Source organism: Suncus etruscus, chromosome 7 (genome assembly GCF_024139225.1).
Source record: "Suncus etruscus isolate mSunEtr1 chromosome 7, mSunEtr1.pri.cur, whole genome shotgun sequence".
Taxonomy (NCBI): Eukaryota; Metazoa; Chordata; class Mammalia; order Eulipotyphla; family Soricidae; genus Suncus; species Suncus etruscus.
In genome coordinates this window covers 95,607,731-95,620,311 of record NC_064854.1, presented here as the reverse complement: position 1 = coordinate 95,620,311, position 12,581 = coordinate 95,607,731, and the positions used below count along the sequence as shown (strand labels likewise).

General features: G+C 38.9%; 1 protein-coding gene across 1 annotated transcript in view; it reads right to left on the bottom strand.

Annotated features, from left to right (window-relative positions):
• Positions 1 to 12,581, bottom strand: part of ULK2 (unc-51 like autophagy activating kinase 2) — a 96,145-nt gene that overhangs the window by 78,725 nt on the left and 4,839 nt on the right. The window contains 3 exon segments of the mRNA XM_049776826.1: positions 4 to 177; positions 7,349 to 7,385; positions 8,300 to 8,332. Of these exon segments, the coding sequence (XP_049632783.1) occupies positions 4 to 177; positions 7,349 to 7,385; positions 8,300 to 8,332 (244 nt within the window).

Genomic DNA, 12,581 nt, shown 5'->3' with positions numbered 1-12,581 from the left:
TACCTATTTTGATGCGAATACCACTGATACTTGACTTTCTGCGATTAGCGTAAGATAGCAATATATTCTGTGGCTTGAGATCCCTATGGATTATTCCTTTGCTGTGTAGAATTCGCATGGCAGCTGCGATCTGATGCAGAAACACTCTGATAGTATCTTCACTGAGAGTTCCTTTAGCTAGTTAAAAAAGGAGCCACATAAATATTTAGCATCCAAGATCAAGATATCATCTATATACTCTTATCAACATGGAAAGAATAGGAACTAGAATTGGCCCCTTTTTCCTCATTATTTTACTTTAGTAACTTAAATTCTTGATTTCTGGGAAGGGAGGGGGGATTCTGAGCACAGTAATAAAGTAAGTCTATGAAGTGGGAGATATCTCAAAAATTTTAGAATAAATCTTATTTGTTTTGTTTTTTGTTTGGGGTTCATACCTGACTATACTCAGCACTTACTCCTGGCTCTTTTCTTGAGGATTATTCCTGACTCTTTTCTTGACGATTACTCCTGAAGAGCTAAGAGTGTCATGGGGTGTCAGGAATCCAACTAAGGTCAGCTGTGTGCAAGGCAAGCACTTTACTCACTTGCTTTCTGGCCCCTTACATCTCAAAACTTTTAAGCTGCTGCAAAGAAAACTGATTTGTATTTGTGCCTTTTGCTTTCATTAGTGTTCCGCTTTTATTGATAAAGATATTCAGATTACTCTAAATATAAAAAAATACTAAACAAATATAAGGGTCCCTCAACAAACTAAATAAAAGTTGATATAAGTATAATATCTTGAACAAATGCCGTTTCATATTAGTCAAATATCTGGGGTAAATTACTTAATTTCAACCATTACATGAGCAGAAATTAAAAACAACTAAAGTCTTTGGAGAACCCTAAACATTAGCACTATTTCTCAGGCATATATGCCAACTACATTTCTCTACTTTAATCTCTCCCATGTCCCTAATACCTCTGACCCACCACAGCATCATTCATAACTAAATGTATCTATATAAGGAAATGTCTAACTTGTTTTCACTACTGCAAAAGTATGATATAAGGGCCATGAATGAGACTCATCTATACAAAGCTAAAAAAAAACTAACCACATTGGATTGCTATGATGGCCAAATAAGAGAGCACATTAATAATGATGAAAAATTATTTTAATTTAATAACAAAGGATATCCATTAAGGGAATATACCCAAGGAGGATCAGGAGTTACTCCTGGCTCTGTGCTCAGGAAAGATATAAATATCCATTTGGACCCAATGCAGGATATTTTTAAAATCTGATATATAATATGTACCCAAATTGAGTAAGTAGTTGGGACCAGAGTGATAGTACGGTGTGTAAGGCTCTTGGCTTGCACATGCCCAATGCAGGTTGAATCCTCACATCCCCATACAGTCCCCCAAGCACCACCAGGAATAATTCCCGAATGTAGAGCCAGGAGTAACCCCTGAGCCCTTCCAAGTATGACCCAAAAGGAAAAGAAAGTTTTTATTATGTACTTTTTGTTACAATGGATCTAAAATTTACAAGTGTAATTTCTTCAATCTACAATAGGGATTTAATATCCATGAGTCTATTATATCCCTTACATATTTTTGCATATGGCTCTAGAATCTGTTTAGAATCTTAAGCTGTACAAATAAAAAACATCAACTTTATTTATTTATTTAGGTTTTTGAGTCACACCCAGCAGCACTCAGGTGTCACTCCTGGCTCTGCACTCAGAAATCCCTCCTGGCAGGCACAGGGTGCCTGGGATGCCAGGATTCGAACCATCTGTTCTGGATTCGCCGCAGCAAGGCAAACACCCTACCATTGTGCTATCTCTCCAGCTCCAAAATATTAATTTTGGGGGGGGGGGTTTGGGTCACACCCAACAGTACTCAGGGGTTACTCCTGGCTCTACGCTCAGAAATCACTCCTGGAAGGCTCGGAAGACCATATGGGATGTTGGGATTCAAACCACCGTCCTTCTGCATGCAAGGCAAATCCCTATCTCCATGCTATTTCTCGGGCCGCAACATCAACATTTTAAATGAGTATTTCATTCTAGAGCTAAAAACGTTTATTGATTGTAGCTGCTTTTAACTTGTACCTCTGCCCAATACCATACTTTGAATATACTTAAAATTTTTATTGAGTTCAAATCCCAATTCCCATATTGAGGGGGTCTAGTTTCAGCTATTTGAGGTGCAATCTATAGTAAATAGTCACAATTTCTACAAATAAAGCACTTGTACTTCTCAACACAATACCATAAATGAAAATATCAATGTTAAAAATGTTTTAAAGGTACTGTCAATTATCAAAAATCTTCTGAATGAATAAAAACTTGAGCCATCCCAAGAGTAAGCCTTTTTTAATTTTAGGTACCATGGTTTACAATACTGTTATTAATGGTACTTCATACATAACGCATTTCTGTGCCATACCCTCCCATTAAGAATGACCACTTGCACACTACCATCCCAGAGTCCCCCTGCCTTTGGAATACTTGCTACTGAAGAATAGTTCTCGTGGTGGTTGTCATTGGGCATGTTATTCCCCTAATTTCTGTATATCCTGCAATATGAAGTCTCTCTTCTTAGTCAGCAAGATGCTCTCTAGATCTAGCCATATAGCAAGCTGTCACACATAAAGAAATTTGCAAAATATATCAAAGTATAACTTAATAATTCAGAGTTTGATTTATTTTAAACTTGCAATTGAAGAAATTTGTTTTGTTTTTTAAAACGTGAAAGGTACTTTATTCATCAAAGCAAATAAAAGAATAAACAAACAACTACTGTTATAAAATGCACCATATCACCCTGGTATTATTTAAATATTTCATACTTTATAGATCAGGCTCTCCAATGTAAATGTTATGTGAGCCATATATATTATGTCATTTGTTTTGTGGGTGACAACTAAAAGTGCCCTGTGTTTAAAGGAGCTGCTCAGGAGGGAACCAAGCAGTGCAGGAGACTGAACCTAGGAGTCGATCATGAAAGCATGCATTCCTACCCTTTGAGCTATCTCCCTCATTCACTTAACTTTGCTAATAGATACATTTTAAAAAGTGAAAACACAGGGCCGGAGAGATAGCATAGCGGCGTTTGCCTTGCAAGCATACGACCCAGGACCTAAGGTGGTTGGTTTGAATCCCAGCATCCCATATGGTCCCCCATCCCTGCCAGGAGCTATTTCTGAGCAGATAGCCAGGAGTAACCCGTGAGTACTGCCGGGTGTGGCCCCAAAACAAAAACAAAAACAAACAAAAAAAAAAAAGTGAAAACACACAGGTGAAATTATACTTAAAATACCATCATTTCAACTTGTAATCACATTAAAAACTTAAGGAGATATTTCTTCCTATGAAGTGTTTAAAAGCCATACATATCTTTTATTTACCACATTTCTTTTTTTTTTTTTTTTTTTGGTTTTTGGGCCACACCCATTTGACGCTCAGGGGTTACTCCTGGCTATGCGCTCAGAAGTCGCTCCTGGCTTGGGGGACCATATGGGACGCCGGGGGATCGAACCACGGTCCGTCCTAGGCTAGCGCAGGCAAGGCAGGCACCTTACCTCTAGCGCCACCACCCGGCCCCTATTTACCACATTTCAAGTCAAACTAACTTTTCAAGAACTAATAACTCCATTGTATGGTCAGTACTTACCATATTAGGTAGAATAGCTAGACAAATCCTTGAGGACCAAATTAATTTTCTTAAATTCTTTATAAAAGCTTTCAAACTACAAGACATACCCTAAGGATTGTGGCAGAGCAGGGACCAGAGAGAAGTTAAATAATGTCACACTGCAAATGATGTAAACAGTAGCCACTCGCTGTTAACTGTACTATTCTTGACTCCCTCTAACATTTAAGCTTATCTGCTCATTCTAGTTTCCTAACATTATTGTTCTGGAATATAGAATACAGAGCTCAACATCATAGACAAAATGACTGTAACTTATAGTTATGAAACCAACAGTAGTGCCCATAACAAGTAAATAGACTTCTGTTAATAAATGAAACTGATACTCAATGAGGGATATAAAGTGATAAGGTGCCACTCAATCTGACCCCAGAGGATGGGTGTTTTAATTGGATCACTATGCATGCCAAGAAACCCAAGATTCAGAGAGACTGGCAAGAAAGCAGAAGCAGGGTGTCTTCTAGCTTAACTCTTTCCACAAGTACTGCATTCTGTCTACAGTGAATAAGGCATGTTAAAGATCATTTATTCCATCCCTGTGGTAGCAAGGATCAAACCTAAGGTCTCAGACTTCACACTTGCAAGGCTCTATCACTGAACTTATTCCCAGCCTTAGCAGACTATGTTTTTTTAAAGGAACCTCATTCAGAGGGTTGATATGTAGTTTAGCAATATAATACTTACTTTCCAAGTGTAAATTCTTGAGTTCCATCCTTGGAACTTCGTGGGTTCCTGAACACTACTATAGCTCTGATGGTCCCTTTGTCATCTGATGGCTATTTAAAAGTGCCCTCTACTAAATAATCTCAGGACTGGATATTAACTAGACTGAGTGTAGTGATCATATCACAATAAATAAAAATACTGAATTATATTATATACCTGAAACTAAATAAATACTACATATTTGCCAAATACTCAGTGTTAAAAATAAAATCTCAGTTGGGAATAAATACATAAACACTCAAGGGGCAGAGAGATAGCACAGTGGTAGGGCATTTGCCTTGCACGCAATCAACCCAGGACAGATGGTGGTTCAATTCCTGGCATTCCATGTGGTCCCCCAAACCCACCAGGAGTGATTTCTGAGTGCAGAGCCAGGAGTAATCCCTGAGCACTGCCAGGTGTGGTCCAACCCTCCCCCCCCCCAAAAAAAAAAAAACTCAGGGTGCCAGAGTGTAAGAGTTTTAAGGCCCTGGTCTTGAAAACAGCTCACCCCAGTTCATCACTGATACCACAAATTCTTCCTCAAATAGTCAGAAATGACCTGAATGCAGAGGCAAGAGTAGCTCTGAAGCATAACCAGGTGCGGCCATAAAACAAGGCAAAAAAAAAAAAAAAAAAAAAAACCTCATTAAAGTATCAAATTCAGGATTATAGCTGTTAAGAATAGAAGTGGTGGGGCTGGAGTGATAGCACAGCAGTAGGGTGTTTGCCTTGCATGCGGCTGACCTGGGACAGATCTGGATTCGATCCCCACATCCCATATAGTCCCTCGAGTCTGCCAAGAGTAATTTCTGAGCTCAGAACTAGGGGTAACCTCTCAGTGGCGCCAAAAAAAGAATAGAAGTGGTGGGGCCAGAAAGATAGTATACTGGGTAGGGCAGTAGTAGAAGTCATGCATATGGCCTATACGATTTCAATCCCTGGTACTACATGGGGCTCCTCAATCTAGCCAGAAGTAATACCTGAGCACGGAGCTAGGATTAAGCCCTGAGAACAGACATGGGTAGGTATTTTTCCCTCTTCCCTCACCACACACAAACAGAAAAACAAAGAAAAGGAATGAGTGAGACTTCAGAAAGGCTTACAGGGAATTTCAACTGTATTTATACTATATTTTTATTAAAAATGAGAGCAGGTATTATATTATTTTTACATATCTCTTAAATGTAAGTATTATTTTACATAGTAAATATTTTTGATATCTTGATGTCCTGGGTGATTCAGAATGATTTAGAAGCAAATTACACCACAAATGAGCATGGTCCTAACAACTCTGCTAGTTGAGGCTCTTGGCACCACAGCAAGATGTGTGATCCCCAACAAGCACAATCAAATGATCTAGGCATGTTTGTATGACTGCTTGTCATCAAAACAGCAGCAAAAGGAAGGGGAAAAACAAACAGAATTTTTTTTTTTTTTTTGGTTTTTGGGCCACACCCAGAGATGCTCAGGGGTTACTCCTGGCTATGTGCTCAGAAATCGCTCGTGGCTTGGAGGACCGACCATATGGGATGCTGGGGATCGAACCACAGTCCGTCCTAGGTCTGCCATGTGCAAGGCAAACGCCCTAGAGCTGTACCACTGCTCCATCCCCTAAATAGAATTATTTTTACAGAATTCTTTAAACAAGAAGGACCAGGTGTTAAGACTGTAACAAGGCAAGGATATATCTGACTTGGGTTCAGTTCCCAGTACCATATGCTCTACTACACCAAGCTTCACTGGAAATAGCCCTAGAGGTCCCCAAGCAGTACTGAAATGGGCTCTCCAGTATTCAGTACTGCAGGACCCACATCTTAAGAGTCCTCGACTAAATTTAATAGCAATAGCAATTTAATAGAATTTAATAGCAATCGAGAATTGCTATCAGTGGCCCCTCTACCACCACTCCTTCACTTGGAAGGGTCCCAATGTTTTAAGATTTTGATAATTCATTTTAAATTTTATTCCTTGATTACTAGGTGAAATTTAACACTTGTGTTCTGCTTCTCTTCTATAAGCTATAGATGCCTCTACTATGTGTATATCTTACCAGTATTTTTACTGCCAACATCTACATCATAAATTTTTAACCTTCATTATCTTTCTGTGCATTTCAACATTTTTTAGTAATGACAAGTAAATTAGAGTCTCATTAACATTTTTTCAAATACTTTGGGGTGGGTATTGACTAGAGATTAAGGCCTTGCACACAGCCAACCCTGGTTTTATTCCCAGGTCATATGGTACCCCAAATAACACCAAAAGTGATCCCTGAACACAAAGCCAAAAGTAAGCCATAAGCATTGCTAGTTATGACCCAACACCCACCCTCACCAAAAAGTTTTTTGAAGGACTAAACAGATTTGATTTGAATGCTTTATGTCCCACATGTATACATTTTAGATGCTGAATTTCAAGTAACTATAGTATTAAAAATCTTACCAATGACTCAAAATAAGTTGTGTTATTTATAATCCCAAAAAAAAGCTTATTTGTGTTGGGGGGATGTCTTTTTCTCTTTGGTCTGGGGGGGGTCATATCTAAAAGTGCTCAGGGGCTACTTTCAGTGTGGTAGTTGAGAGACTGAAAACTCTCTATTAATTTACAAAAAATCAAGCCTGCTCATAAATATATTCTTGACTTTTGTTTTGTTTTGTTTTGTTTTTTTGGGCCATACCCGGTGACGATCAGGGGTTACTCCTGTCTATCCGCTCAAAAATCGCTCCTGGCTCGGGGGACCATATGGGATGCTGGGGGAACTTTTTCATTTTTTAAATGTTGAAAGTATATAAGGCAATCTAGTGACCATGGCTAAATAAAAATACAAATATTTCTTTAGCATATATGTATAGAACAGAGGGTAACATTTCTGAAGTTACTCATGATTTAAAAATCTACAGTACTAGTTTTCTTAAACACACATGCACATTACCTTGCAAATAATCTGCCAGGTCTCCACCATTGCAATACTACAGAAAAGAAAAAGTAATTATAATAAGGAAATTAATTAAGATTAATCCAACCTTGCGGGCAGAAAGATAGTACAGCAGGTCTTGCATGTAGCAGATCTGGGTTCAATTCCCAGTCTCCTATAAGGTCCTCCAATCCCCACCAGGAGTAATCCCTGAGTTCAGAGCTAGGAGTAAGCCCTGAGTAACACCAGGTATGCCCCTCCCCCCAAAACAAAAACAAAAACAGTATAATTCATTATCAGTTAATTTATAAAACAGCACTTGTAAAAAAGCACATAATGTAAATCTAGTGTGGAAAACATGATTAAATAAAAAAAAGTTTTAATTTTATTTCTTGTAAAGAAGGAAATCACTGAATAAACTTTATTAACTCAAAACTATAATTAACAGTATGTCCATTTTAAAACACACATGAAAAGTTAATTTTAAATAAAATAGAAACTTGCAAACCAGGGTTACAGCTCAGTAAAAGAACACATAATTCATCCATGTGAAGCCTAGGGTTTATCCTTAACATAAAAATATTAAAATAGGGGCCAGAGCGATAGCACAGCAGGTGTGGCTCTTTCCTTGCACATAGCCATAGCATGTTTGATCCCCAGCATGGAACCCAAGTATCACCAGAAGTGACTTCTGAGCACAGAGCCAGGATTAACTACTGAGTTTCACTGAGTGTGGCCCCAAAACAAACAAAAATAAAATAAGCCAGAGAGATAGTAAGTGCTTTTCACACAGCTGACCTGGGTTTGATCCCAACACCCCATCACCATAAGTGATTCCTGAGTGAAGAGTCAATATGAGCACTACGAGGTATAACCCAAAAACAAGCAAACAAACAAACAAACAAACAAAATATATATATATATATAAATAAAACAAGAAATAAAAGACATTTGTATAATCAGACCTACCTCCATCACCAGGAAGACAGAGTTGGGTAATTCCTAAAAGGAAGCATTTAATATCACTTAAATCACAGGAAAAATTCTTTGCAAAACTTTAATTATAGTTACAGATTAAATGATTAGCTTTTATTATCTTTCTGCACATTTTCTATTAATATTTTCATTACTAATAAAGTGAGACAAGGATATAGCTCATAGTAGAGTGCATTCTTTCATATATGAGGGCCTATGTACAATACCTGGGACCAAAAATACATAAAACTGTATCACAATAGTCACTTTTTTCACTTCACTTTTTGGGCTACACTTAGTGGTGCTCAGGTATCACTTCTGTTACTCAAGAGGACCGACCATAAGTGGTAGTGTCAGGGATCAAGAGCTGGGATGAGCCTTGTGCAAGACATGCCTTAACCCCTAATCTCTCTTTTTCTCTCTTTCTCTCTCTCTTCTCTCTCTTCCTCCCTCTCTCCCTCCCCTAGTTATGTTTTTAGTATCAGTGATTTATATAGCAGATCTGATTCTTGAATAAATCATTCAATGACTAACAAATTCTTTAAAAAAAACTTTTTAGTGGAAGCTTGAGATTGAATCAGGGGCCTATTTATCACTAACTAAGATCCCAGCCAATAACAAAATTTTTGGTGCTAATTTTAAATTGGGGTCCCATTTGGTTTAACTTGAGCCTACTGCTAAAATATTACTTCAAATATACCTTGCAAATAGCAACATTCTAGCAAATATACCAACATCTTAAATTCAGAATAAAGTGCTTTAGAATAAGGTTTTTCATAAGCAAAAGGAGAGCAGTAGAACAGAATGGGAACATGACTAGCACAGTATTCCGGATTAGAGTTTTAAGACCAGAGCACCAGTCAATGTACTGTTTGCTACTGGCACAAAAGTAGATAATTACAGAAATTAAGAGTAAAAATTAAAAATGTATAAGGCAATTTTGCAACATTTTATGACAACTGTACCCAATAATAAAACTCTAAACATTTTTGTAGATTATTTTTTATTTCATTTTTACTATTTAAAACTGAATTGAATTTAATAAAAGTTATCGGTTCATTGGGGCCGGAGAGATAGCATGGAGGTAGAGTGTTTGCCTTGCATGCAGAAGGATGGTGGTTCAAATCCCAGCATCCCATCCCATATGGTCCCCCGTGCCTGCCAGGGGTGAAGGAGTAACCCTTGAGTACTGCCAGGTGTGACCCAAAAACCAAAATTAAAAAAAAGTTATCGGTTCACACAGCTTACCAAAAATATTTTTGTTGTTTCTGAATCATACCCAGCTACACTAAGGATTTACTCCTGGCTCTGCATTCAGGGATCAATCCTGGCAGGCTCAGGGGACCATATAGGGTGCCAGAAAATCAAACCTAGGTCAGCTTTGTACAAGGCAAGTGCCCTATCCACTCCACTATCTCTCTAACCAGAAATAAAAGGGGAAAAGGTCCATCACAGGGGTCCTCAACTATACCCTGTGGGCCATGTGGCCTGCCAAGCAGAGGACATTTATCTGGTCTGCCAGGTTTTTGCAGCGCTGCCTGTCCTGCTTAGCAGCTTACTTGCCCAGGTCACAGTGCGGCTATGTGGAATGTACTCTGCATTCTCCAACTCCCCTCCTTTTTTCTGTCTCTTAACTCTTCCTCTCAGTGTCAGGCAAAAGTCCTTAAAGTATGGCTGGCCAAAAGCAGGACCATAGTTCCCATTGATATACTAGGATAGTGTGGATTCAAGTTTATTTGTTCTTCATTTTAAGTATTTTGTCCCCATTGTTTTTTATTTCAAAATAAGCTATGTGCAGTGTGCATAGGAATATACAGTGTGCAAAGGAATTTGTTCATAGTTTTTTTAAACTATAGTCCAGCCCTCCAATGGTCTGAAGGACAGTGAACTGGACCCCTGTTTAAAAAGTTTGAGGAAGGGGCTGGAGAGATAGCATGGAGGTAAGGTGTTTGCCTTTCATGCAGGAGGTCATCGGTTCGAATCCCAGCGTCCCATATGGTCCCCCGTGCCTGCCAGGAGCAATTTCTGAGCATGGAGCCAGGAGTAACCCCTGAGCACTGCCGGGTGTGACTCAAAAAAAAAAAAACTACAAAAAAAAAAAAAAAAAGTTTGAGGACCCCTCTGGTCCAACATGTACCACAGAAATGTAAAAAAAAAAAAAATCAACTTTACACCACTGTTGGAGAATCTAAAGAATTTAGCGCATTTTTAGAAACAGATTAAATTAGAACAGAACATATTTTTTTTTTTTTTTTTTTTTTTTTTTTTTTTTTTTTTTTTTGTGGTTTTTGGGTCACACCCGGCAGTGCTCAGGGGTTACTCCTGGCTCCATGCTCAGAAATTGCTCCTGGCAGGCACGGGGGACCATATGGGACGCTGGGATTCGAACCGATGACCTCTTGCATGAAAGGCAAACGCCTTACCTCCATGCTATCTCTCCAGCCCTGAACAGAACATATTTTATAAAAAAAAAATCAATAGGAAACTGACATATCAAAATCCCAAACAAAATCCTAGTTTCAGATGGTTTTACTAATGAGTACTACCAAACCATCAAAAATGACCTATTCAGAGCTGGAGGTCTGTTTCAGTAGTAGAACATTTGCCCTGCCTGTGTGAGAGGGTTTTAGTGGATTCAAGTCCTAGAATCACTAAAATATATATATGATTTTTTAAAGAAAATATTATTATCTATCATTCACACTATTCAAAAAATAAGAAGAAAACAAAACACTTCTAAGCACTTTGTTGTTGCAATAGTGGTGGATTGAGGGCACACACATCAGTGTTCAAAGGCTACTCCCAACACTACTCAGGGGTTATACCTCAGAATTCCTAGGAGATCATGTAGTCCCAGAGATCAAACTCAGACTTTCTGCATAAAATGTGTGTGGTCTACCCTTTTGAGCTACTTCCATAACCATCAAACACTTTTTTATTTATTTATTTATTTTGGTTTTTAGGCCACACCCGGTGGTGCTCAGGGGTTACTCCTGGCTGTCTGCTCAGAAATAGCTCCTGGCAGGCACGGGGAACCATATTGGATACCGGGATTCGAACCAACCACCTTAGGTCCTGGATCGGCTGCTTGCAAGGCAAAAACTGCTGTGCTATCTCTCCAGGTCCTCATCAAACACTTTTTACGAAACAATCATTACCCTATTACCTAAAACAAACATGAACATGATACAAAGAAACAAAACTACCCAATGAATATAGTTGAATACAGAAAAAAAAAAAAAAAACCATGATTGTATATGGTCTCCTGAGCACTTCCAGAATTGACTCCTGAGCACAGAGCCAGAAGTAAGTCCTGAACAACACCGATGGATCTCCTCCAACCCCCAAAGTCAAATACAAATAACTGGGAGTTTTGAGAAGACATAGGGCAAAGAAAGAGTTGTAGAAATGAGAGATATAGTTTAATGGTAGAGCATGTCTTGATGTGGAGCCCATTATATACATCTGTGGATGAAGGGATGGATGGAGGGAGGAAGGAGAAAAGTAAAAAAAAAAAAAAGCTTAAAAAGGAGAAAGGAAAATCTCAACAAATGACACTAGGAAAACTAAAGAGATACTTACAAAAAAAATGGAATTGGGGGGCCGGCGAGGTGGCGCTAGAAGTAAGGTGTCTGCCTTGCAAGCGCTAGCCAAGGAAGGACCACGGTTTCGATCCCCCGGCATCCCATATGATCCCCCCCAAGCCAGGGGCAATTTCTGAACACTTAGCCAGGAGTAACCCCTGAGCATCAAATGGGTGTGGCCTGAATAACCAATAACCAAAAAAAGGGGGGGGGGGCTGGAGTGGTAGCACAGTGGGGAGGGCATTTTCCTTACATGTAGCCAACCCAGGTTCAATCCCTGGGTTATAATATGGTTAATATGGGTTATAATATGGTTATCTGAGCCAGCCCGGGTAATCCCTGAGCACCACCAAGTATGGCCCCAAAATAAAACAAACAAAAAAAAAATGGAATTGGGTCACTATCCCATACCATGCACAAAAGCTAAATCAAGATAAATTACAGATTTTTTATGTTAGACCCAATGTCATAAAATATATAAAAGGAAATTCAGGCAAAACATCCCAAGTTATTGGCTTCAGTGGCACTTTCTCCTCTAGTGGCAAAGAAAACAGAAGCAAAATTCTATGTTGAGGAAAAATAGAGTGGGCTGCAGCCCATACTCAGCAATGGAAGACGACCAGGTATAGGTATAATTCCTGAGACCACATGGGAGCAATCAATAGATGCACCAATGGGAGCAACCCCCAACT